This window comes from Populus nigra, chromosome 10, assembly GCF_951802175.1.
Source record: "Populus nigra chromosome 10, ddPopNigr1.1, whole genome shotgun sequence".
Classification (NCBI taxonomy): Eukaryota; Viridiplantae; Streptophyta; class Magnoliopsida; order Malpighiales; family Salicaceae; genus Populus; species Populus nigra.
This window is the reverse complement of record NC_084861.1, coordinates 9,777,408-9,804,894: the sequence shown is the minus strand read 5'-3', so window position 1 is coordinate 9,804,894 and position 27,487 is coordinate 9,777,408. Positions and strand designations below refer to the sequence as shown.

Below are 27,487 nucleotides of genomic sequence, written 5' to 3'. Positions count from 1 at the left end.
CGTGGTTATTTATGCGATTGAAGCAAACCACATAAAAATTGGTGTTTGATAAAGTATAAAACATGGTTTACTGTTTGTGAGAATTGGTATTCTTTGCATTTAAAATGCAGGTGACTGGAAAGCAACTCCAAGCTGCTTCTAAAGCTATGCCATTCTTTGTTCTACTAGATTTTAATTAGCATAAGTGCACCAAATAGTCCAGTGACAACCTCCATGGTGATCCATCATGTTCTTCCTAACAGGCATTTGAGACTCCAGAAAACAAAGAAGAATTAATTCACTCTGCAAACAAAAACAAATAATAAAAAAATTTAATTTTTTATTTTTAATTGTGTTTTATTTGAAAAAACTAGTGTTTAACATTATCAAATGACACTACATAAATTAGAAGGAGATCGCATGATGATGTAACATTTGCAGAATTTGATCGTAATTCTAATTTTATTCCTGATGATATTTTACCTAATTTTATTGCAAGCTCAAAAGACTATGAAAGCTGTAGTTCTTGTCCGATAAATTTAGTACGTGATGGAATTGTAGAAAATATTATTTATTTCATGATATAATAGCATTAGTTAAATCTACAATATTTAAATTAAAAACTATCAATATTAATATATATCTTTTTTAGTTATTTTATAATCTTAATTTAAAAATCATTTTTAACCAAACACATTAAATTATTTTTTATTCAATCTCAATTTCAACAATAATTTTTACCAAATAAATATAAATATTAAACTAACCTTAATAAAAAATATTTTTTATAAAATAACTATTTTCAAATCACAATCATACAAACTAATATAATATCAAATACATTCTAGGTCTTGGAGGTTATTCTTTGAAATAACTACTCCCTTTGGACTAAAATAAACGTGCTGGGCCCAAAACTAAACCTTCACTCTTCTCCCATTAAAAATATTCCCGCGCCAAAACGCTCCCTTCACTGGTTTTTGAAATCGCAAATCAACGAGTTAAACACGAGTCAATTCAATAACTCAAGAGAAGACTCACTAATGGACATAGACAATCAAGAAGATCGGTTTCTTGCATTCATCGATCACGCCAGGTCCGTTTTATCTTCCGTTGATGACGAAGAAATTTACGATCCGAATGGAAACGGATCTGAGTAAATTATCAGGGTTTCTTTTAATAAATTATTATATCGTTGCTAGTTTTTTTTATTTAAGAGTTCATTAATCATTATAGAGTGATTGATTTGTTTTGAAGGCGTGGAAGCGAGCAAAGAAGAAGTGGATTGTCGAAGAATAGACAGGAAATTATGAATCGGTTGAAAAGGAAACACAGGAGAAATAAGTTAGCAAAAACTGCGACTCTTGATTCTGTTTATGAGAAGAATTTCTTGTCTTTAAATAGTGCTTGGAAGCTGTTACTGTCGATGCTTTTGTTATACCTGATAGTGATATAAAATTAAAACGTTGCGTGTTTGGTTATTAGTTGATTCGTATGCTTGCTTTGGGGGATTTTTGGAGCTCGAACACTATCGACCTTTATCTACATCGTAGGTGAGTATATTCAAAATATAGTCACTTATCTTCGTTAGTTTCAGTTGAAACTGATTAGCAGATGTGTATTAGGTGGACGGATTTCTGTGGTTTCTATTCCATTCTGGTGTGCATTGTCTTTCAAGAATCTCTTTTAACGATTGTTAATTACTTCACTTGCAGCCTTGAAGCAACATGGAATGAGAATGCAGCAAGGGCTTCCTTCATAAACCTTAGTTTTTTGCCTGCATTGCTGACCTCATCTTGTCTTCACAAGTTATCTTGCCCCTCTGATCTATCCAATGAAGCCAGTTGACTCGTGTAGGTTCTTACTTTACAGGCTTGGATCGGCTATTTTTGAATAAATCCTTTTTACTTTCATTTCTATATGCTTTCCGTTGTCTATTCTATGGATGATTGAGTCAATCTATGTTTTCTCTTAAAAGTAAAAAAGATAGTTAGTTTGCATGACTTTGGTTTCCTAGATATGACCGCAACGCACTATAAATTGCGTGCTAAAACGTGGAAGGGGTACAAGAAGCAATCATTTGCATGATTCTGGATGACTGAGTCAATCTACGTTTTCTCTTAAAAGTAAGAAAGATAGTTTGCATGACTTTGATTTCCCAGATATGATCGCATCGTACTATAAATTGCTTGCTCAAATGTGGAAGGGGTACAAGAAGCAAAATGTCATGGTGGTAAAATGGTAATGGCATGCATTTTAGTGACAGAGCATCTCCTAACCCTATTTCAAATTTTATGCGGTCATTAGCAATACATATTGAATGAATGGGCAGTGCTTATGCTTTCTTGTGCTAATAATCCTTTTACTTATTTTTCAATAAACATGTTAATGGATCTGTCGATTTCAGCTTGACCAAGTTGATCAATGTCATGCGAACACAAGATTTTCACGCTCTCATTGTGGACATGTTGTTAACAAGATGCCTAGTGGGAGGTCGAATGCAGCCTCTAATTGTGATGCTGAAGCTGCGTGCATATTCCACCTAAAAATCACCCTTGCAGACGAGACTGGAAAAATGTTTAGCTTGGTTTGTCGGTCAAACTGCCAGAGAGTTGCTGCAGATATCCCCTGGTGAATTCTATGATCCCTGAGATAAGGACTAAGCTCAATGATTTATTTTATACAACACAAGCTTCTATTTCGTTTTTTTACTTAATGTTCCATGAACTTTTGATGATATCAACACAATGTCATTTTGTAAGTACACATATTAGGTATGCCCATTTACATCCACTCATGTATGCATAGATTGAGAATGGTGCTGCTTTGAATATCGATAAATATTAAAAAAAAAAACTGTCAATCAATTTGCTGCAATTCATGGTTGTCTAATTTGCTGTTCCAAGTTGGTATTAGACATCCATTTTCCATGGCTCTTTGAGCATGGAACGGCTCCTGCAGTTTCCTTGGTTTTTCAGCTGCACAAATCTTCCCTTTTCCCAAGACGCTTAAAAATTCACGCAGGAGATGACACAATCTGAAGCACTGAAAGTAATTGTAAGCATAGCGACCACCTCAAAATCTAGTCACGAAGAATCTCTTGCAGGCTGACTACAATTCTTCTTTCCGGGAAAGTTCTAGTTCCTCACTTCATTCTTGATTCTTTGTACTTATTACAGGATGAACAATTTATGTATCCTTCATCACCCGAGAATGAGAGTTTCATAGATGCATTAGTGAATTGCCAGAGGCATGGTTATGGAATCTGTAGACAGGGTATAACCCAGGAGGCTGATGCAATTCGGTGGGAGATCACTCGTGCATTAAGGTGTGAATAGTTATGGACAGAAACAAGAAAACAATTTGCCGCATTAAAATTTCCTGGAAATACAGCAAGAATCACTTTCAGCATTCAATATTTCCCAGTGAACCTTGAACGGGATATCAAGGCAATCATGTCATTGTTGCGAGCCAGGTGTGGAAGTGCGGTAAATTCGTTGTTCTTTCCTAATAATTCATTATTTTATTTTTGAGAGCATCATTTCTGCTGCCAAAGGATCTACTTCCACGTGTCTACTTTGGACGAAAGGCGGGAAAGAAGCCGTGCTTTAAAACGGATGCTGAGCGAGGCTATTCATCATCATCAACGCTGGTGCTATTAATAAACTGTTGTTTTTTTTAAAAAAATTTGTGTATTTTTTTTAATTATTATTTTTTAGTATTTTTAGATTATTTTAATATATTAATATTAAAATTATTTTTTAAAAAATATTATTTTAAAATAAAATTCAAAAACAACGTTTTATGTTAAGGACGCAAATTGACTGGACTTTGACTTCAGAAATGCTGACATCCAGCCTGTTCCTTAATTGAGACCTAATTTACAAAATTTCCTTTAGCTATTCCCAATCCACGATTCAAACAGGAAAGTAACACTACTACCGACAGAACAAGCTAAGGATGTTTATTTTTGGTTCAGTTTAATTTTTATAAAAAAAATAATTAAATTAAATTTTTATTTTTAAAAACAATTGAAACCGGTTTAAATTGACTGATTTCGATTTGGTTTGGTTTTTTAAAGAAAAAACTGGTTTGACTCGGTTCGGGTTCGGTTTGATTTTTTTGCTTTCAGACTTATAAAACCGAAAGTGAACCGAACTGGTCGGTTTTTTTAAAATTCTAATCAATTTAATCAGTTTTTTTTTACAGTTTGATTTTTTTAGTTATTTTTTTTTATTTTCTCAGTTTAATCAGTTTTTTGATTTTTTTGCTTAGCCCTAGCAAAAACAACTCGTAATTAGAGGCGAGCAAAAAAACCGAGAAAACTGAAACCGCGAAAAAAAACCAATTAAAATTTTAAAAAAACCAACCTATTTTTTCTCTAGAAAAAAATCTAACTGAAACCAGTAGGTTTGAATCCGTTTTGGTTATTATTATTTTTTTTAATTTTAATTTGGTTGTTTTTTTTATATATAAAAGCTGAACCTAGCAAAAACAACTCGTAATTAGAGGCGAGCAAAAAAACCGAGAAAACTGAAACCGCGAAAAAAAACCAATTAAAATTTTAAAAAAACCAACCTATTTTTTCTCTAGAAAAAAATCTAACTGAAACCAGTAGGTTTGAATCCGTTTTGGTTATTATTATTTTTTTTAATTTTAATTTGGTTGTTTTTTTTATATATAAAAGCTGAACCTAATCACCCCTACTTGTAATACTGTTTCCCTATCAGAGCAGCATAAAAGGCACCAATCAATCAGGATTGTTTATGAAACATGTCTCCTTGCTTTATAAGGGAATCGAAAGAGCTGGTATTTGTCAGTATAAACAAAATACGAGTTACGTGAGTCGATCTGAATCAGAATTCTTCTGCTTTCTCTTGTTAACAAAGTTTAGCATAACAAAGTAACGAGTTTCTTCATGAAAATGAGATGGAACTGCATTTTGATTTCCAAATCAAATAGAAGTTCTGGATTAAGGATTCTTGATACTTGCAATTATGAACAATGGGAAGTCAAGTTCACAAAAGATCATCCGTGTTGGTGAAACAGATGAACAAGTCCCCATTCTTCAAGGATCACCCTTACTCAGTTCTACTCCTACTGTTGCTGGAGTTTTGTTCTGACATCATCTTCAAAACATTGACCAGCGCTCGCAGCTTATCCCGTATGTTCAAGCCATAGAGTAATTCTACAAGAGACTGCTGGAACTCAAAGCCGTTCTCCCCAACAGGATACTATTATAGGCAAGAGTCAATATGAGTAATGGCAGCAAATTATAATTGTGCAAGCTAATGCTTTCTTCCCTTTAGTTCAAGAAACAAAACAGAACCAAAAGAGAAAAATGTAGAGTTTTTAAAGCCAACCTGGATAGGCTTTGGTATCTTGGTTTTAATGTATGGCCCCCACCTATCTTCCACAACTGATTTCACAAGGCAGCAAGCCCGCAATCCTTCCACACCAGCAAATCTGCCAAATCCACTGTGCTTCACACCACCAAATGGCAGGGACTGAAAACATCAAAAGGCATCAGTTAGAACTAACTAAGATTGAAGAAAGATAAACTGAGAGTCATGCCACAAACAGATATGAAAGGATCAACTGCTCAATTTACTAGTTAATAGAGAGAATATAAACGGTAGTGAAACCATAAAGCCATGCTTTAGTTTCAAAACAAAATATATTATTTTCTCTGACTTCATGTAAAAGCAGAAAATGCATCACAAACAAATATTATTGCTTCATTTTATATCTGCTCAGTGAATAACTTATCCAATGGCAGCGTTGGATTAGGAAAACTAGGCGAGCTACAAGGCAACTTCTCACCCAGTCACCTTCAAGTTCGAGTTTTTCCATCAAAATTTTAAAAAGAAAAAAAGTTTACATCCACTGGATTTTACTTGATGCAAAATGCAGAATCATACACATAGCACTTGAAATAGAAATACCTGACACATGTAATTTGATGCAAAGTCATTAACTGCAGCAACTCCACAATGTATCTGAGAAGCAATCTTTCTAGCTCGGCGCTGACTACCCGAAAAAACAGCGCAGCCAAGCCCATATCTTGAGTCATTTGCAAGTTTGACAGCCTCTTCATCAGTACTAAATTTCATTATCGGCATAATTGGTCCAAAAGTCTGCATGTCATTCAAGTTTTCATGGATTATGAAGGCATTCAATGAATAGAAACAAGAAGCCGTGAATGTTTAACCAACACAAATAACATACATGCTCCACATACAATGCTACTGAATCTGATCCATGTTTTCTAAAAGATGTCATAACATACTCACAGGAATTGAAGTCAAGCAGAAAGCAAATGTATTGCTAATGCAGATAGGAAATCAATAAAATCATGTCATTTATGATTCTCAAAAAATCCTCTTAACACAAAATTTTCCTTCCACGTTAAAAAATTATGTCCAATGTGAAATTGAGTGAAAAAAGAGAGTCCTGCTACCTCTTCTTGCATCAGTTTCATTGTGTGGTCAACATTTACAAGCACGGTGGGAGGGTAGAACTGATCAACTGCACCTTCACCCAGATGGCCAAAACTTCCACGAACAACAATTTCTGCTCCTTTCTCTAAGGCATCATTTACGAGGATTTGGAGCTTATCAGAATGCTCTTGCAAGCATATTGCCCCCATATCATACCTACCAGCAAGGGGTGGTCCCTGCAAACAAGTAGCAGAAAAGCAGCAAAAAATGACTTTAATCCTTGGGTAGCGAGTTTGTTCTTAAATGAGTAAATTCTTAATAATCTTGCTAATAAAATTACAGCAAATACAAAGATACAAGAAGATATACATGATCGAACACAAGAATATAGTCCTTGTTTTCTTTATGGATACAGCAGTCAAATGATCAGTGGGTAAAATCTAGAGAGAAAATTGCAAATATCACGAAAACAGATACCTATGCATAAAGCAAGTCAGAACAGACATACTTACAACTGAAACAGATTTAACAATTTTAGTTACTTCACTGACAAATGAAGAATAGATGTCCCTATGAACATAGAACCTCTCAGCCCCAGCACAATTCTGCCCACTTGATTGAAGAACAGCCCTGACAGCAATTTGTGCAACCTACATTAAGTGGAACATTGAGTAGGTGCCAAGGAATTGTTCAGGCATACTATGCATCAGAAATCAGAACAGGTACAAAGGATTCGTACATGAGAGACATCTGCATCTTCACACACAATAAATGGATCTTTTCCACCAAGCTCAAGTGTTACCGGTATAAGAGTGTCAGAAGCATTTCTCATTATCTGCAATAAAGTAAACCTTTCAGTTTATAAGCAATGAAAAAATCGTATGCAGCACAGTTGTGGCTTTACTTCACTTTTTACCTAGAACAAATAATACATGGCAGGGCATGTGCAGAAATATGATTAAAAAAAGGCACAAAATGTGCAAAAACTACTAAATTAAACTGCTGTTGGGAATAAATTATGAGCAAAACAAAAAGGAAAAGAAAAGAGCTTAGCATCTGCCAATATTCCATCAAGTATGGATCAAATACGATGAAGTGAAGTGCTACAATAGAAGTAAATGAAAACCAAAGAAAATCCATTCAGTTAGCCAAGAAAATCATACCATCTTACCCACACCAGGTGATCCAACAAATATGATTTTATCAACTGATGACACTAGTGCTTCTCCTGTTTCAGCAAACCTATCAAGACAGCTTCGATCATTGGGAAATAAAAGTATACACATATTTTAGTGCAAACATCTAAACAGAAATGAATACCCTGTGATTACATCAACCAGATTTTCAGGAGCTCCCACAGCAGCAAGAGCTGCTTGGATTATTCTGAAATAGAACAATCCAGACCAGCTTGCATTTTCTGAAACCTACAATTGCAAGCATATAGTTCTCTGTCAGCTCAGTGGTTACTAAAAGCCCAGAAAACCTCTCAGGTTAAATATATGGGCACATGTAACAACAAGTGATATGGATACAGAGCATTCAACAATGACATCCCAATATCGAAATGCGATAAATGACATTACAGATGCAGGTGCATCAATAGGTAACAAAAGCACTAAATGCAAATCCAAATAACTTAGTAATTGCAGCATGAAGTACCTTGATCACAATGCTATTCCCTGAAAAGACTGCCGCCAGCATCGGATTGAAGATATTATGGAAGGGATAGTTCCATGAAACTATGGCACCGATAACACCAAGAGGGTGAAACTCAACCCTAGATTTTTTGTACAACATTGCTCTCCCAGAACATCTACAAAGATTAGAAGATTAAGAGGGCAAAGGTGTGTAGTACTTAAGGTAACCAATGTCAGTAATCCAGACAGTTTACAAATAAAGTTGGTAAAAGTTTGGTTCAAGCCACGACAAGTTTGTAAGTCACATGTTTCTGTCAAATAATATGTGCCAACCATTTAAATAAGAAATCATCAGAAATGCAGTGCGGCAAATAAATTTTTAAACAAATCTCTAAGGAGTCATCATGTCTTCTTATGAAATAAAGAGAGATTATAAAAAATAAATTCAAAAATGATAAGAAGTATATAAAAAAACAAAAGAAAAGAAAAGAAAAAAAGAAGGTAATAGGTACCGGTATTCAGGCTTTAGCCACTTCTCACCCTCTGAAAGAAGCCAAGTGATCTTCTCACATGTTGTCATTATTTCTCCTAAAGAAGCATCTACCATTGTCTTTCCAGTATCACGTGAAGATACTCTGATCAAAATAGCACATGACCAATCCTTAACTAACAGAGCAGCACTAAATGAGATGCAAAACAGATAATTCATGTACACAGAACACCTTGCATCCCCAACCCAATCAGCCTTCCAGTGAAGAAAATAACTAAGAAATGGGTTGTTTCAAACCAAGGTCCCCTGGGACCTTAAGCATAGCAACATTTCAATGCTTGTCTGGTATTTTAATGTCAATAAATGTCACTTTGGTGTCAAACTGCTAATGATTAAGATCATTAATAATGGTTTAATAGAAACGATGACTCCACCATCCTTACTCGCATATAAGCTCTTGATGTTCAATAATGTACTTGAGAAGAATCCGCAGAAACTGTCGTCTTTGCTTGAAGCTGCTTTCTGCCCATATTTTCTGAGCCTTCCTCGCCTGTGCCACTCGGTCATGGACCTGCAACCATACATTTCAACAGTATTTTTAGCCACAAATTTCACAAGATCATACATACCTAGATGCATGTATAATAAGCATGTGTATATCTTCTCTAACCTCAGCAGGCGACAATGCAGGGAAGTATCCCAAGTATTTCATCGTCGCAGGCTCATAACACTGAACCTTTTTATCCGACTGCTGTGCCCTTCCTCTCGGAGGAATCTGGATCAAAACTCAATAAATTAAATCCAATTGAAGAAATGAAACTATTCAAAATGAAAAAGAAATATAAACATTGCAAGCATTAGTAAAAATTGAAATATCGCAGTCCATACATTAGATTCCATGCACAAATAAATGAATAATTAATTAATTAAAAAGCCATTTTGATTTCCACATAAATGCAAAAGATAGATAAAATAAAAGATTCAAAATGAAAAAAGAAACTGACATAGATGAAGCTGTTCTCTTGCGTTTGATTGCCCTCCGTGACTGCCGCAGATTTTAACAGACAGACAGCAGAAAAATAATAATTAATAAACTGACTATCATAAACAGAGACACAATCAATGATACGTAAGCAAGCGTAAATTAGTAACCGTCAGAGGCATCGACGTCGATTGACGGCACATTGAAAGGAATGAGCATTAACAAGAAACGACAGATCGCGTAAGCGGATGCAGCAACTATCAATGGCCACCAAAACGCCATTTCGTGTTTCTAGAAGTTGAAGCTCTCTCTTCTAGGGTTTTTATTTTTTATCTATAGATCTAGTTGACGAAGAATCGAATTTTGAATCCAAAATGCTTTGATTTTTGTCAAGTGCTGCTGCTGTGCTCCAAGGGAGTGTTTTTGGTTTTTTTGAGAATGGCCGCAGTTATTGGGGAATTATAATCCAAATAAAAATAAAATTAAAACACCCAAACAAACAAAAACTTAAGGTAAAAAAAAAAAGCGCTAAAATACAGTTTTCTATTCACCTCGTTAAAAGCTTTGGAATTAGGATTCCTTTACTTGCTTTCTGGAGTTGTAATTTAGAGGGGGGGTAGGGGTAATCTTCTTTTTGTTGCAGTGTTATTTATTCTACATAGCTCCTCAAACATGTAATACCTATGATTTTTTTTATTTATCATAATGTATAAGTTGTTTTCTTAGATATGTACAACGATTATTTGTTATTATATTTTGAAAGTGTTTTTTAAAAAATTATTTTTTATTTTTTATTTACAATTATTTATTTTAATGTTTTCAAATTATTTTAATATACTAATATTAAAATTAATTTTAAAAAATAAAAAAATATTATTAAAAACATTTTAAAAATTAGCAACTATTATAATCCAAACAAAACCTGAATTGCAGGTTTCGACCAGCGTAGAATTCTCCTTTGCAAGGCGCGTGGGATTTCCATAATGATCTAATTCTTGGTATTAAAATCATGCGATGTGTTCAAAGTAAAAAATGAATTCCAAAATTTAAGTGCTTGTTATGATTTTTTTTTTTTTTTTACAATTCTACTCAAATATTGATTAAAGTATGGAAACTCAATTAATTTTATTTTATTTTGCAAATTGCATGCGTTGAATATGTGTTTATCTATTATATTATATGAAATTTATTAGATCCAACTATTAGAATAATGGATTCTTGCGGAGCTGTTGGGTTTTTGACATTTATTAGATCCAACTACTTGTCTGTTGGGATAATGTTTTAATTTCAAGTTTTTAAAAATTTTATTTTTTTATTTTAAATTAATTTTTTAAATAATTTTAAATTAAATAATTTTTTAAAAAATATTTTTAAATAAAAAAACACTTAAAAAAACAACGACTAACAACCTATATTCCATCCATGGATGTCTTGCTAAATGCATAATTGCTAATCGATCGATTACCGAAATGGTTTCAATATATAATAATTTTCAGGGATGAAATACAACATCTTAAGAAGAACCTGTGGTCTAGTGGTAGATATATAGTAGATACAGAGCCGGGATCAATTCCCGGCTGGTGCATCTCTTCTGAGCTGTGAAGAAATTTGAACTCAACGTGATGACAGGGTCTATAACTTTCGCCTGATCCTCTTGGGACGAAAGCGAGTGCTTCTGAGCTCTTTAGTTTTTCTTTTTAATTTATTCAGTTCAGTTTTTCATTTCTTGTACCTGAATAATGAGTAGTAATTCAAGGAGACCTCTTTTTATGGCCACGTAACTCAAGTTTCTTTTGGACAAGTTTCTGCAATGTACTGCTACTAGATTCTTGATTTTGCTCCCAAGCAATCAGGCTAACCTTTACTTTGAATAAAGCTATACGCTTTCGGCAACATTTTCCAGGATGCCTTTCAATTTGGAAGGCAAACCCCAATAATCTATTCCTTTCGTTCACCAACTCATCTTGGATTCTTTTACATATATACGTATGCATTAGGGCATGCACCTTGCTGTGGAGTTTCTCAAAGAACTCCCGACTCTTTTGAAGAAGCTGACCTTGCGATCTTAGGGTGTTTGCTCAGTCATTACCGGATGCCAAAGCAGTAGGAATAAACAAGCAAACTTTATTTTAGAAGAAAGCCAGAACTTGAAAACCTAGATATTGTTTCTAAGATCCAGATCTCTTTTTGAGTATCTTTTCCATCTAATGTGATTAGCCAATGTTACATGAAGAACAAAAATTCCTGCTACTTGTCAAGAGACCGATAATCTCATTTGTTGTAGACGAGACAGCACTGGTTCAGCATTTTCACAGAGCTGCTAATGCAGGTTGCTTTGAGTTCATTAATTTGATCATGGAAATTTCCATTTCACCTGCATGGCAGACGCCAAACGAAGACCATATTTCAATTGACAATATCAGGCGTGGCGACAATCTTGTAACTTCAATCAGAAGCAAAATGGAAACCATTTCTTCTTCGCATTCCATCTGCAGGGTCAAGGAAAGCCTTCGCAATGCAAACGAGAAGGCATACATCCCTGACAAAGTTTCAATTGGTCCATACCGCCATCGCAAGCGAGGATTGGAAGCCATGGAAGAGCACAAGGGGCGCTACGTGCATGCACTCCTCAACCGAAGGCCAAACCTGGAAGCATCCCTGGATGATTGTCTTACGGCCCTTAAGGAGGTGGAACATAGAGCACGTGCATTCTATGAAGAAGAGAGCAGCTTCGCAAATGATGAATTCCTGCAAATGATTTTAGTCGATGGCTGTTTAATTCATCTTTGAAATGTTCCTCGAGTACTCTACAATGAGTTTAAGACGCCGCAATGATCCTGTATCCACCACTCCTGGAAATTGGAATGCTCTTCGATTTGAGATCCAACAGGATGTTATTAGAAAATCAAATTCCCTTGTTCATTCTTCAAAGACTATTTGAAGTGGTTCAAATTCCTAATTAAACAATGCACTCATTTCCTCACCGAGCTCGCCTTCCGTTTGTTCAAGTACATGATTCCAGGAAATCCACGAATCCATCAGCAGAAATTTAACCAGGCATGCAACCAAATACTCCACTAATTAACCAGTCAAATCAGAAACATTTACGTTGCGCAACAGAACTCCAAGCCGCAGGAATTAGGATCAAGGGGGGCAGAGCAGAAAACTTATTGGACATAAAGTTTGTCAGCGGATTCCTTGAAATCCCACCTGTGATAATACATTAATTAATACCCAGAAAGTCTCTTCAGGAATCTCATTGCACTGGAGCATTTTTCAAGTGATACTGTGCAAAAATCCCCTCCTACGTTTTTTTCATGAAAAACCTCTTCGGCAGTGACAAAGATGTGAAGTTACTTCAACAAAGAAACATTCTAACCAACTATGATTCCACTGAGAAAGAGGTTGCCAGATTGTTTAAGAAGTGAGGAGGTGAATTTGAACGAATCTTATTATGATGGGCTGTTTGACCAAGTGGAGGAGCATAAAGGCACCAGGACGACTTGGCATCTATTGTCCAAGAAAATGAAGTGAAGTTATCATTGAAATCCTATGTTACATTTGGTTCTTTTGTTGTTTCAATTTTGGCCCTTTGTCTCTCCCATGTTGGAACCTTATCTTCTGCAATTACTTTTGTTCTTCATTACGAATAATCAAAACCTAACCAACCATGAGCGAAAAACATGTTTGGAAGTTGGGTTATTTTTTATTTAAAAATATATTAAAATAATTTAAAATACTAAAAAAATATTAATTTAAAATAAAAATAATTATTTTTTTAAAAAAATATTTTTAAAACACAGAAACAAACATAAATTTAATAAATTTTAGTTTTTGACGTGGGAATATATAGTTAATAACGTTACAGGGCTATCTATTGTTGTTTTTTACCGTGAAGTGATTTTTGAAAAAATAATAATTTTTTTTAAATATTTGTTTTTAATTTTTAAATGATGCATTAATGTATAAAATAAATTTTAAAAAATAAAAAATATATATTATTTTAATATATTTATAAAAAAGCTCATTTTAAAGAGCAATAATCAAATCAACTTCAAGACTGGCGGATTAGAGTCTCAACAGCGGCTGCTCCCCGGCAGCATTGGCGATTCTCGAGGAGCGTGAAGGCGACGCGCCTCCCCTGAATGTAAAGTAGGCACTTTGCCAGCTGATTTGTTTATTTGCCGACCAGGGGTGAAAGGAAGAGTTTATTATAAAACATAATAATAGGGAATGACTATTAGCACAGGACCCTAGTTTATGGGCACAGGACCCTAGTTTATGGGCACACACCAGGATGGATTTTTTGCTACTTAAAATGACTAAAATACCCACCATCTGCTTTAGTCCACCGCCTTTCTATATTCGTTTGTCACCGAGAGAGACTTGATGAATGGCGTGTACGGGTTATTACCGAGAACAATTGAATATCTTGAGATGAGGTTTTATTCAACACCTCTTTCTATCATGTGAAAAGGTTGTAGTTTTTTATAACTACGTGTGTTTTGTTTTTTATGTGTTTTTTTTTTAATATTTGTGATTTCTGTGATGGATCATAGCTGATGATAAAATTTATTTTTTAAAATATTTTTTTTATTTTTTCTAAATTTATTTTTAGCATCCATCAAAACTATACAAAACCACTAAAAAAGTTATTTAAAATTAAAAAAATTATATTTTAAAATACAAATTAAACTAGAATGTCAAATAAAACCTTAATAAATATTTGATATTGTATTTTGAAGTGCATTTCAGTATTTTTTTTTTACAGATATGTTTGTCTTAAAAAAAAAACCCATCAAATATTGCTTCAGGATCTAGTATGTACCATAGGTAGATGGATGCCTCATTTTTAGTTAAATTATTATTTCGTGGTCTTTAAACTTAAAGCATCATATATAGAACTGCAACTTTTAGAGGTTAGAAGAGAGAGAAGAAAAGAAAAAAGAAAGGACAAAAGCTGATAAGCAGAGAGTGAGTCGGAGAGAGATGGCAGCAGAGACGATAGTGGGTGTTGTTGTTTCCTTTTTTTTTCTTGCTTGCCGTGAGATCTCTAATGGGAGTGGCATAGAAAGATATGGAGATATATATTGCGTGTTCACCTGTAGCAACAAACGTTGTCAAGTTCTTCTGTACAATAATTGAGGCCCCTTGGCTGCACCGCATGACCTAATCTGGACATGGAATTGTTTTTCTGTATTTTTGCAGAGCCATCTTGGGTAGTGTGAGCAACTATGCAGTGAATAATGGGTCCTGCCCTTACGGTTGTGAAGCATTCGGACCATGAACACTGAGCCCGTGTACTTTCGCAGAGCCATCTTGGGTGGTGTGAGCTTGGATTTTTTTTCCTTCTTGTTTAAGCTCTACAGAATTTGTTTGGCATGCAAAGTTATGTTGTATCAAATAAATCTGTTGTTTCTAGTTATTATTATATATCCAACTGGGGCTAAGCTGACAACTCTCCATCAAATGCATTCTACAATCTCTACATAAATGAGGTGCGATTTCCCCATGCGTGACAGTGCAGTAGCCTCATCCACTATGTTAGCAATGAGGTTGATGAGGAAATATTTTTCTCGGAATGCTTGAAGTGAACATTATCATACTCGGAATAAAGAAAATGATGATTAACATCTCCGGCCACTAGTATCCAGAGAGGATCGCTTCAAGTTTATTCATTTCTCATCGCTTAAAGTGAACATTTTCATTCTTTCTGGCCCGTCTCAACCTTGGATAAGTTTACTTTTCTGTAGAGCTTCATCCCAGCCTCGTTACCTTCTTTGCATATGGGGTCTAAAAATAGTTAAAAGAAACTCATTATACCTTCTTGTTCGTCATTTTTATTCATGCCTTAAAATCCTACAATTCTCATCTGCATGCCGTCGTACGTATTCTCATGGCTAACTGGTTAAATGATTCCATAATCTTTTGATCAAACCCGACTAGACACATAACCTTTCAATTCTATGATTTTGGTCTCTCAAACTAGCACGTTATGTATATCACTTGACCTGTACATGCATGATTCAGATTTCCCTCCCAGACTTCTCCGCTAAAAAATTAACAATTCCACTGATCACATCATTTCCTTCTCCAAAGACTCTATGAACTAAATAAGAAAAGATCCAAAAGAATAAAAAAAAGAAAAAAGAGAAGAAAAGGAGGAGGAAGAAGAAGACTCAAAAACCCATTCGACCATCTTTTTTAAAGTCATCAAGTCATCCCCAAATCACTTGTAGCATTGTCATCCTCCTCCATGAAGGATGACAATGTTTCAAGTGATTATAACTGGAACAGTACAAAATAATCTTTTACAGTAATTATTTGCCCTTTTTTTATATCGGCCTGAATCTAGGATTGTAAGACAGATGGCTGTGTGTGGTATACATGAGTTGATAGCTGAGGATGAAAATTTCACTGCAACGTACCTATTGTAAATTGATTCGAGCAGCTGGCTCGAATAGGTAGAAATTTTTTAGACGCGGTCGTGTTCAAGTAAAATTTAAAGGAAAAAAAGTTAAGGGTCCGGTTAGAGTATGAAAACTAGTTAATTTACTCAATTTAAAATTGACTTGAAATAAATATTATATAATTAATCTTAAAGTTTTTAAAAATTATATGTATATCAAATTAATTATGAACTAAATAGTTATAATTATAGTATTCATATTTGAGTTATAAATTGAGTTTAAATATGAAAAATTCATACCGATTAAGTTTAAAACAATTTTAAATAATTATTTTAGATTTAAATACAAGTATAAATATAGCATAAAACTCGAACCCATAAATATCCATAGCACACAACTTGGTTGAGGTACCTAAAAGTTAGCCAGGGAAATATTTTTACCATTAAACGAAAGTAAAAACAAAAGATTGCTGGTGGACCTTCTCCTTGGACTAGCGTCATATTCCTATGAAATCATATGGGCTTTGTCTGGGCCTCTTGGTGTATTAAACTCCCTACTTGTAAAATTTACGCTCATGAAGAAATTTAAAAGAAGTGGAGAAGCAAGAAAAGAGAAAAAAAAATGGAGCAGATAAAGAGTTCCAGTTCCAGTATCCTTTACTATAACCAGCCTAAGAATGGCATAACTCCCTGTCTCGCACTAACCCCGCATTCATTTTTAACTAGATCAAAACATCCCCATTTTCCCAGAAGGAAAAGGAGACTCACATAACCCCCCCTCTCCAAAAGGCTTTCCCCGTAATCACCAAAGTACTTGTCTTTTTGTGGCCCTCCTTATCTAGGGTTTCAGTTGGCTTCTTTGCTAGGTAAGTATCCACTACATTTGATGGGTTCTTGTTGCTATCTGATCTTTTTCTTTGCTGCTTTGAAATGGGTTTGCTTTGAAGTTCGATTTTGATGTAAAAAGAAGGAAGCTATGTTTTTTCTTCCTAAAGAAAGCTGAAACTAAAAAGATTAGTTCTTCGATGTAAAAGAGAGTTGTTTTTAGGTTTGGTAATTCGGCTTAAGCTTAAAAGTAAAAAAAAATTAATTGAAATTTAGATGTCATCGTGAAGAAGAGAGAATCTACTTGTTTGATTGTTTCTTTTTCCCTGTTTGGTTTCCGAGAAAATAAAGGAAAATGAGAAGAAAAACTGGACTTAGTTTCATGGTTTTGCTTATTTCTGTACCAGAAATGGAAATGCGAGGTTCTAAGCAAAAGGGTTTCAAGGATTGTCTTTGTTTTGTTTTCCCGCTAAATATGTTTGAAGTGAAGTACCTAGTCTGTAGGGATTTTCTTTGATGAGTTACTTCACTTAGGTTTCGTTTATTATGCTCTAAAAGTTTTTAATAGCTTATAATGTTGGGCCTTACGGAACAGCTTAACCTTTTGAGTTGAGATGATGCTTTGAAAACATTTTAGTTTAGTTCCAGCATACCATTGGCTATTCTTTTCATGATTTAAGATTTTTGGAGTTTGGATTTATTCTTTGATATATTGTGTTCTTTTTTATTGTTTATATTTTTGGCCGTTGTTCATTAAAAGAAGTCTCTATTTGGTGTGTATGAATTATCTCAATTCACTTGCTTGCCGCTATTTTGAATCTTACTATTCCCTTTCTCTATTATTCAAGTTCTAGTCGAGCGTTCACATGGTTAAATGTTTAGTTTATGCTCTGCTGGAAGTTAAGTAATGCTTATATGCATTTAATCCTCAGGTGTGGTGACTTGTTGCTATTGCAACCTTGTGATCTTCTTGCTTGCTTTCTGCTTTTTATAGGAAGCAATCCAAAGTAACAGTTTGCAAATTTTAATTTCATATGGAAAATTTAAATGGGACTCATTCCGCTGGTCTTGGGTCCACAATAAGGAAGAAGAGGAGTATTATATCTCGTCGGCCTTGTTCTGATCTGCAGAAATTTCTACGGACTTCTACTTTGCTGTCATCCTCTACACAGTTTTTAAACTGTGGACACAATGAGGAACAAGTAGCATCTGGTTCAGATGGATTGAGAAGTGAGAAAAGACTGAAGAAGCTTAAGCTCAAGTTTGGTGGTGTCACTCATACAATACATGCCAAGCCAGCAACAGAATATGCTTTCAATGGCGGTTCTTCACTCACAAAATCTTATCAAGGTTCTGATGCTTCTCGGTCTCGAGAGAAGTTACTTGTTCAGGATTCTAGTTTTAGAAAGGGCAATTCTTCGGGAAGAAAGATGTCTGGTGAAAGTATCTTTGTGAATGGAACATCCCATTTTGAAGCAGTTCGCAAGAGTAATAGAGTTCCTAAGAGGTGTGCAATGGATGTGGAATTTGATGAAGATGGTGACATAGATGAGGAAGTACGTTACCTTGGAAGACTCAATGCTTATAAGGAGAGAAGAAGAGGGGTGTCAATGGTTTCAGATGGTAGGCAAGAGGATAAGGATTTTGTGCAAGAGGAAGAGCCTACATCAGAGGATGAACCTGGATACCCAAGCAAGAGGCTGGGATATGTTGGAGGAAGGAATGAATCAACTACAACTGCACATAAGCGGGCTCGTCAGACAGTCAAAGATGATTTTCTTGTGCCTGGTGCCAGTCTTCTTGAGTTCCCGAATGGTTTACCTTCAATCCCTCCTAAAAGTGAGTGTTTGTCTGTTTCCATGTTCTTTGCACCAGTCTCATTTACAGCTTGGAAGGGAATGATTGAAGATAAAACTAGTTTACACCTCGAGTAATAATGGCTTGTTGCTCAACCTAATTTATTTCCTTTATTGGTGTATTAATGGCAGAACAAAAGACTAAGCTCTCTGAAGTAGAGCAGCAATTAAAGAAAGCTGAGGCTGCACAAAGGCGTAGAATGCAATCAGAGAAGGCAGCAAGGGAGGCTGAGGTTTGCTAATCATGCCATATGTTAGTTCTATAACCTCTTGGCAGTGGATGGGAAAACCGTCTAACTTTGTATGTTTTAGGCTGAAGCAATCAGAAAAATACGTGGCCAGGATTCTGGAAGAAAGAAGAAGGAAGAAAAGATGAGGAAACAGCGTGATGAAGTGGTTCAGGTACTTGGAAAATAGACATGCAACTTTTACCTTCTCCTTCACATGGTCTTTAGCAGCATTTGAATCAAGAATAAATTTTACTTGGTGCAGGCAAAGGCTGCCAAAGCTGATGCAATTGGGCCAAATACTGTCAGATGGGTCATTGGCCCCACTGGAACTACGGTTATTTTCTCTGATGACATTGGTCTGCCACGCATATTTAATTCAGTGCCATGCAGGTACAAGTTCACCCTGTCATCCCCCCGAGTATTTTCTTTAGAAGGCCATGCAGACCGAAAACTGGCATTTTGTTTTGCTCTGTAGAAATGCAAGTGCTTACATTTTGTCGACATTTAAATATAACTACTCTTTATCTGTTTTGTGGTATTTACAATGTGGTGTTTTGATTTGCAGTTATCCTCCACCACGTGAAAAATGTGCGGGTCCAAACTGTACAAATGCATACAAGTATCGCGACTCGAAGTCAAAGCTTCCCCTGTGTAGTCTCCATTGTTACAAGGCAATACATGGAAAGATGCAACCTTTAATTACCTGCTGATATAACTACTGCTCTTCCCTGGTCACTGAATGATATCGAGGACAGTATTTTGTAACTTAGTGTCGTGGCAAAGACAGCATGATTAGTTTCCATGTCATATATGATCTATGGCATTCCTTTGTCATATATATTTCTGTGTCAAATATAAATGCACCCAATCATTGAAAGAGAACTCTATCATTGTCCAGTTAAGGTAAAAAATAATGTGTGTATGATTGTCCAGTTACATTGTTTGGTCTGGGAGGGAGATGGGTGTCATCAGAGAGGTTAATTATGGCCGTCGCAGAGAATGGTTAAGGCTCAGTTCGTTGCAGACTAGCCTTGATTTCTCTGCTTTAAGCGTGCATGCTGCACACTTGTTCCATCCTTGGCATTCCTATGGTTGAAGCTGGCCACGAAAGGAAAATTGTGATCTCTGATAACTATGTTGATAAGGGTACTATGAAGTGCACAGGAGGGTGGGTTCTGTTAATTGGATATGTTTGTTAACCTGGATTAATGTTAATACAAAAGGTCCAGACGAGTAAATATGAAAATAAATGATGCTGCATGAATATTATTAAAAGACACGTTCGAACAGTGACCTTCCCAAAGCAATTCCAGTAATCACTCCGTAAACGGAAGCATCTACAACGATCAAATATAGATACTAAAATACTTCCAAACTTGTCAATGCAAATGAGTTGCTCATCCACATTATTAATTACAATAATGGAGCATGTCAGTCGGATCATAACATATACTGCGAAATCCGAACAATACCGGTGTAAAAATGACATAGATTTCTTTTTCCGATTTCCTCTTTCTATAAATTGCTTCATAAAAATCACTATACCTAAGATCCATCCATGAAGAGGGCACCATATCCGCTAGATTTCATAAACTTCTTCAGCAAAAGAACCACAATTGCAATGGCGAGTCCAACAGCAGCCCATGTGAACAACCTATCATCTGCTGGTTTTTGAACCCTAGTCACTTGCCTTTGCAGTAGCTGATCGCTTGAAGATTTAGCAGGAACCTCTCTTGATGCACTGGTTCCTGCAGGACTAGGGTTCGCAGTAATGTGAGTTTCATGCACTTCTTCAAAGACCCTCTCGCCCACTTCCTGAATTTCACCAACAGCTGGATTTGGAAGGTCTTCAGCAGCAGTTACAGCCCCAGCATCTTGCGAACTTTCCTGGGTTTCACGCACACAGTTGTTAGGGTGTTCTTCAGAGCCCTGTGCAGGGTTTTGTTGAGGAACAGATGGCGCCTTGCTAAGCATGTATTGATGAATCTGTTCATCAAACAGTTCATTAGCACATGATGTAACAAATGACAATACACGACGAAATAATCACTAACCTCATCAATGAGTTTTTGACGTTCAGGGGTCCCAAATCTCGGGGCTGCTTCACGAGATTTAACAGCCAAAACACGCCTTTCCTCTTTCTTGTAGTCGAGTGAGCCCAACGCACCATTCGGGCTGGTGGGCATGAAAGCAATAAGTGCTACTAGAGCTGTTCGTACTGCCAAACAGAATAATCAATACCATGAAACATCAGCTGTATGCCAAGCTATGGAATCGATACATTCTAACTTCTAAAAAGAATTAGATGCTCATGTGGTTGAGCAATTAGACCTTCATAAGTGAAGAAAAGGCAACCTCAAAGATAACATTTACACCAGGAATGATTTTCATTCCGGTACCCCAAGTCTAATTCTTTTCCTAGATAACATAACAAATATGACCACAGGCCAGGTCTTCATTTAACATGAAGTAAACAAACACAAAGAAATCTTAGTTCTTCAAGTAAAACAGATAGACACGAACAAACATTTTCTTCAACCCAGGCCTAAATATGGCCTAATCACAGGCGGCATATCAAAATCAATCTCACTCGCACACCTTAATTAACTAATACTTCTAAAGATAATTCGCCAAAACCTCTTTCACTATAAGAGATTTAATAAAATTGTTACTGTTGCATCCTGATAATTTAGCTATCTATACACATAATAATTTGGTAAAGCCAACAATAACTATTAAAAACGTACCACTCCATGACGGCTGCCAATGCTCAGGATGATGATTTGATATGCTTAAGCATATCTTTGTCTGCGTTTCAAAACGTCCATTTGGCTGCCAAAAAAAACCCAACAACAATAACAAACAATTCAAAAAATCCATTAGCCCTATAAAAATTTCCAAAAAGAATTTTAAAAAGAAAGGTTTTAAAAAGGTATTTTCCATTATTAATACCGTCAGCAACATAAAAGAAGGCGGCTTAAATGGATACTCAGCAGGCAATTGAATCCTCCCATGATAAATCCCTCCTTCAAATTCAGTCTCTCCTGGTCCTCTTATAGCAAATTGCCATTCAAATATATTCTCCTATTATATAATAATAAAAAAACAAAATTAATAAAAAAAACGAAATTAATAAATCATTGATATTCAAATTGAACATACCTCAAGAGGGAGGCTCATGAAATCATCAGATGGGTTCGATTGCATCTCTTTAACTTCCTGTAAAATCCTCTTCACAGCTGGATTTTTCAGATTATACTTGTCCTCGGCCATCACTTTATTAGATCGACTGATCTGATCGATCCACGACCACTACCGCCGGTTATATGGAGAGAAATTAAGGTCTGTGTGTAGACGAGAATGGAGGGTTGAAAGTATATTAAGGAAAGGAAGACAAAATAGATATCCGCTTGTAGGTGTTGGAGCTGGAGGCGATGAACTGCCTGTTGAAGAGATATTAATTGGATAAGTTAAAACGATTTCAAAAGTAAAAAAAATATATATATATATTAACTTAAAGTTAAAGTTTTTTTAAAAAATACGATTCAACCGTGATGCAAACACCAATCTTGAGAGCTTCCGCTGACACGTCATTTGACTCATAACAGGTTGCGTGGCTTTCAGTAATTGGATAAGGTTTGTCTTTCATTGTCAGTCTGCCCAATAGAAACTCATTCTGGTTCTCGAAGGAATTGTTTGCCTGGGCTGGGCTGGGCTGCAGGGAGTCGGGCTTTAGACTGAAAGGAAGGGTTGGTATGGATTTTTTTTTGTAAATGTTCGAAGTTTTAGCATGCAGATAGTTCTCGGGACAGAGATCTTCAATCAGGAGTTGCTAATTTGAAGCCCTTTTCTTTAAGGTCCTCCATTGTTTACAGACGAGTTTATAAATGAAGAAAAAGGGAACGTCCAATGCTATTGCATGTGAAGACTGTATGATGAGGAAAGAGTGAAGGAGGGGTGGAAGACCTAGACTTTGGAGTTTCGAGATGCGACGAGTGTGATATTTTTAGTTTACTAGCAGAGATTTATGGTTACCTTTTTGTATCTGTGGTTATCAAACAGATTCAAACTGGATTCACGAGTTAAATTCTTTTGACTTTGTGCGTACGTGATGCATTTGCCAGAACCATGCATGATACTTTGATAGATTATAAGCATATTGGATACTAAAATCCATTTACTCAAAATTCCCATGGAAAAACACGACACATCATGGAAGCTCAATAGATGTCAAAACCTGTTGAAGAAAAGGCTGAAACAAAGATATCAAACCCATTTTTTTTTTAGCTTGGTTACGTGTTATCCAAACACATGTGGTTCTAGGAAGATATCAAACTCAATTTTCTTAAACTCAGTTTTATTTTAAACCCAGGTATTTGTGGTTCTCATAAGATATCAAACTTAACTTTTTCAGTTTTGACTACATTCCAAACTTTAATAGTTGTGGGTCTAGCAAAGTGTCATATTCAACTTTTTTAGACTCGGCTATGTGGTAAACCTAGATGCTTTTGGATTTATAGAAACACTAATATCCTTTGATCCAGAATCGTCCTAAATCCTAACGTATAATAGGAGAATCTAGGGTTACCATCTCCCTATGTCTTATGTCAATATTAAGCTTATTGCCTAATAAATGTGCTTGTACCCTTTATATAGATGAGAAAAGTCTCCTTATTGGGTGGCAGGGTACACCGACGTATTCATTCTGTGTGTAGAAATTCAACCAGAATCGAAAGGGGTTGAAATGATTTGCAGTTCTCATACCATATAGCCTTTTCAATTAACCGAGTTCCTCATTCACTAATCAAACATTTTATTTTTGGCTATCAATTTTTGGTAAGAAATGCATATGCATAAGATGTTGAACTTGTTGCGAATACGTTAATAAATCTGATAGATAAAGCTAATTTCATAAAAAAAAAAAAACCTGAACACGTTAAACGTATAACTTAACAAAAATAATTGTAAATTTAGACCTGATGAATCATATTTAAATTTTATTAAATAATTCTATAAGCCAAGTTCTATAAGGAGCTGAGTTGTTATAACCGGCTGAAGTTTGACAAACCCTCAAAGTTTTTGTTATTTTAAATATTTTTCTAATTAATTTTATATTTTAATTGCCTTTTCTATTCAAATTTAGATTTTTTTTGTTTTGGTTGATTTTAAATATTTATATGAAATATAAAATGTTGATGTGGTTTTTTTATTAGATTATTAAATCATAAACTTTTCAAAAAGACATTTGAGTTTTTTTCTCATTTTATCTATGATTACACGCTATAACCTTAGAAATTGAAATTTTTTTATTATTATTCACACGTAATCATATGCTTATATTGTATTTTATATTGTATCTTTGGTCCTCTGCTTAGCTGGTGAAGGTGTAAGCAACGAATTTTTGTGTTTAAGATTTTTTTTCTTTTATTAAATTTTCTTATGCAGTTTGTTGCTATTAGCTTTCCGAAGAAAACCTCCTTTCTGTCAGCTGTGCAATTGTCTGCCTTTAATTTTTTTTTAATATGTATTTGTTACCAGCTGACGGTGTCAGTAGAATTAATCTAGCTGATCGGTCTTCCATTTTGAATTTCTTTAATGTCCTTGAGGTGGCGTTAGCTTTTGTTCACGGACAATTTATACCGTTACGTGGTCGTTTAGGATTGAGGTGGCGTTAGCTTTTTACCCCAACCATAATTTGTGGATCCTATCATTAAATGAGGTGAAACCTCATAAATTATAAAGCTATGTTTAGGTGCTTTTCTTGAACCATAAAAATCTGAACCACCTTACTATTTTATTTTATTTTATTTTTTTATCTTTGTATCGTTAAAAATACCTGATCATTTTAACCTTTGCAGTTGCTCTTGAACCACAAAAAGAGAGAAACACCCCAGCGTGCATTTGTTTCACAAAAGTCTGGTTTTGCCTACAAGAAACACTCCATCAAATCTATACAAGTCGTCCCTGCAAAGTTTGGAGAGTTCTCGTAGCCAAATCTTCATCTTTTCTTGATGCCAGCAACTCCTTGGGTGAGTTCGAGTTAATTTTGATTAGGCAATGTTTTCCATTTTATTTTTCAGCTTCAAATTATGACTTGATATTCTCTAGAGACAAGCATGCGTTGAGTGAAGTAAAAAATTGATAGTTTAATGAAATAATAAAAATAATTTTTTAATGTTGCATTGTTGTATTTATAATGTGTTAATAATTTAATGTATAATAATGTAATTAAAAAATAAGAAATTAATATAAATCTTTTCAGTCATTTTACCTGCAACATCACTTTTAAAAAATAATTTTAACTAATTATCTTTGAATGAGTGTTTATTCAATCACAATTTTAATTAAATATCAAATATATCTTTATATATCTTTACCAATAAATTTAGAATCAAGAAAAACATAAGAGTAAATTTTCTAGAATTCTCAAGTGTGTTGGGTTGGCATGCACCAACACCAAACACGTTCGAGTGGAGGCGTGCTGGGCCTAGTGCTAGCTATACCCAGCCTCCAAATGGGCTTGGCAATGTGTCAAGCCTAGCCCTGAGTGGGCTTAAATCTATTATGGCTCATCATTTCTCAATCTTTTAGCTGGAAAAAATAAGTAGAATGCAACTTACAATGCAATTCAAAATATCACAAAAATGAAGTTACGTTTCAGCCTTTTTTTCTCCACAAAATGATAAAACTCATGGGCTATAAATACACCATAAAATCTTAAGAACAAAGGTTCACAATCTTTATTATCCACTGCACATATATTTTCAGAGCATCTCTCTCTAGAATATTATTATATTTTTTCCTCTCTAAAAAGATACTTATTTAAGTATTAAAGAGTTCTCACCTCTACCAAAAAGGATTTTTTACAAGTATTAGCCACAAAGTCATCCTGGCTTACCAAGCACCAAATACATGCTAGCAACTACCTTGGTTAGAAAGAATGGATAAGATTGCTAGGATCAAATGATTACCCGACGATCTAATCTAGGAGCTTTATTCTTATGCTACTTATATTTTTGGGACAACATCAGTGGCAACGTCTGTGAAAAAACTGATTAAAAGCCATTAGTTTCCTCCTAAAACTTACTTTTAGTATTTTCAAGACATTTCATGGAACACAACCAATGCCCGCTAGAGTTAGGACACGGGACAAATCAACTTGTTGCCTCGGACACTCCTACCTAACAAGAGCTTCAACAACTCACTTGTTAGGTGCAAATCCTTACCCAGGTCGTGCTAGCAACCGAGGAAAAAATCAGACCTTGCCACCCTAATAAGTCCTAACACTCTTAACAACACACAATGCCTTAACGTCATGACCACCGGATGCACAAGAAGCCCGTAAATAATTCCACTACTTAGAGGAGACTAGTAAGAATAATATTCATAGAAGTCTCTCAAGGGATCGTTGCCACACCCATGCACAAAGTAAATACTATAAATGTACTTCTTTAGTTACTATAGGATGAACACTGATAATTGCAACCATCGTTTTACACCAAGCTCCATGGGCTCCCAAGAACCCAACAAACAAAAAACTAAGAGATAATATGTGCAAAAGCGTACACAGGGGAATGTTTGTAGCCCCCCATCAGTAAAGAATTTCTCCCTTGTCCAAATACTTGTTGAGCATTCGACTCCCTGAAGATTATATTTTCATGAAAACAAGTTTGGACAACTATGATGACTTGGCCGACCCAAAGAAACATGTATAAAATATGCACCAATCTCTAAGGGAAAGACGTAATCTCCCTGAAGCTATATGCATTATCTCTATTATCGTTTAATTGAATAAAAAATTATTTTAATAAATAAATCTAGCAAGAATAATTGGGTAAATATTTCATCTTGTGAGATTAAATATCTTGATTTATATCTATTTCTCAATTTTTTCAGTTATATTTTTAGTTATCGTTTATGATTTTTTCTTCATTTATTAACACAAACAATTTTTGAATTATTTGATTATATATAAATTTTTTTTCATAGAAATTTTTTAACTACAAAAACGTGTTGAAAAATCTCATGTATATAGTTTTTTTGTTTGAAAAAAATCTGACTCACGAAGAAGTGTGGGTTAAGCATCTATTCTTTATCTCATCCCCCATCAATGGGTAGTTACCTTTGGTTTTTATAATTAAAATTATGTTTAGATGCGTTTTTAATATGCAATGGATTTGAAAAAAAATGTCAATTTAATATTTTTATTGTGATAATATAAAAAATAAAATATTAAAAAACTAAAATAATTTTTTTAAAAAAAAAACATCCTACGACTAATTACCAAACGCGCAGTAAAAGGATGGATAATATTGTGGTTTGATTGTCACTGCTATAAATTTATTTATGGGTGGGGGCGGGGTAGACTATCTAGTATTTAAATTCCCAAATGTCATCACGAGAACTGAGCTGGCAAGAGGATAATAATAATAAAAAAGGCGATGTTCTCCTCTTCGGCTTTTCAGTTTTCACATAAGGCCCATGATCAATAAAGTATAAATAAAATCGCCCTTGAAAATTATACATTTTCTTAAACTCAAGGTGGGGGTACGGGGGTGCGCAGGATATGCTGCACCACTCACCCCACTATTAATGCAGGTTATTAATAGCGTGTTTGACAGTGTAGTTGCGGGTGTTTTTTA

At 35.0% G+C, this 27,487-nt stretch overlaps 3 protein-coding genes, 1 long non-coding RNA gene and 1 other non-coding gene across 6 annotated transcripts; 3 read left to right on the top strand and 2 right to left on the bottom strand.

The window, feature by feature from the left end:
* Nucleotides 1-924: 924 nt before the first annotated feature.
* On the top strand, nucleotides 925-3,338 carry LOC133704260 (uncharacterized). The gene is made up of 4 exons (XR_009844028.1): nucleotides 925-1,072; nucleotides 1,234-1,529; nucleotides 1,692-1,829; nucleotides 2,384-3,338. It is a non-coding gene; the product is annotated as an uncharacterized LOC133704260 (long non-coding RNA).
* Nucleotides 3,339-4,828: 1,490 nt separating this feature from the next.
* On the bottom strand, nucleotides 4,829-10,034 carry LOC133704165 (aldehyde dehydrogenase 22A1). The gene is made up of 14 exons (XM_062128931.1): nucleotides 9,696-10,034; nucleotides 9,548-9,588; nucleotides 9,214-9,318; nucleotides 8,987-9,114; nucleotides 8,566-8,688; nucleotides 8,076-8,229; nucleotides 7,737-7,840; nucleotides 7,580-7,658; nucleotides 7,156-7,251; nucleotides 6,929-7,066; nucleotides 6,437-6,652; nucleotides 5,922-6,113; nucleotides 5,340-5,483; nucleotides 4,829-5,210 (listed from the first exon to the last, which is right to left on the bottom strand). Exons 1-14 carry the CDS (start codon nucleotides 9,805-9,807, stop codon nucleotides 5,058-5,060), a joined length of 1,785 nt encoding a protein of 594 aa, XP_061984915.1. The 5' UTR covers nucleotides 9,808-10,034; the 3' UTR covers nucleotides 4,829-5,057.
* A 1,084-nt stretch (nucleotides 10,035-11,118) lies between these two features.
* On the top strand, nucleotides 11,119-11,208 carry LOC133706109 (small nucleolar RNA snoR114). Its single transcript, XR_009844453.1, has one exon. It is a non-coding gene; the product is annotated as a small nucleolar RNA snoR114 (small nucleolar RNA).
* Nucleotides 11,209-16,520: 5,312 nt separating this feature from the next.
* Nucleotides 16,521-19,727, top strand: LOC133705552 (uncharacterized). 2 transcript variants are annotated; one of them, XM_062130819.1, is made up of 6 exons: nucleotides 16,521-16,800; nucleotides 17,754-18,598; nucleotides 18,748-18,848; nucleotides 18,928-19,017; nucleotides 19,108-19,235; nucleotides 19,411-19,727. In XM_062130819.1, exons 2-6 carry the CDS (start codon nucleotides 17,794-17,796, stop codon nucleotides 19,553-19,555), a joined length of 1,269 nt encoding a protein of 422 aa, XP_061986803.1. In that variant the 5' UTR covers nucleotides 16,521-16,800; nucleotides 17,754-17,793; the 3' UTR covers nucleotides 19,556-19,727. The 2 variants fall into 2 exon arrangements, with proteins under 2 accessions (XP_061986803.1, XP_061986802.1); XM_062130818.1 differs by having other exon boundaries at nucleotides 17,692-18,598.
* A 358-nt stretch (nucleotides 19,728-20,085) lies between these two features.
* Nucleotides 20,086-22,332, bottom strand: LOC133705553 (ubiquitin-conjugating enzyme E2 32-like). Its single transcript, XM_062130821.1, has 5 exons — nucleotides 22,008-22,332; nucleotides 21,798-21,929; nucleotides 21,593-21,677; nucleotides 20,900-21,063; nucleotides 20,086-20,831 (listed from the first exon to the last, which is right to left on the bottom strand). The coding sequence occupies exons 1-5, from the start codon at nucleotides 22,116-22,118 to the stop codon at nucleotides 20,391-20,393; spliced, it is 933 nt and encodes a 310-aa protein (XP_061986805.1). The 5' UTR covers nucleotides 22,119-22,332; the 3' UTR covers nucleotides 20,086-20,390.
* Nucleotides 22,333-27,487: the final 5,155 nt, after the last annotated feature.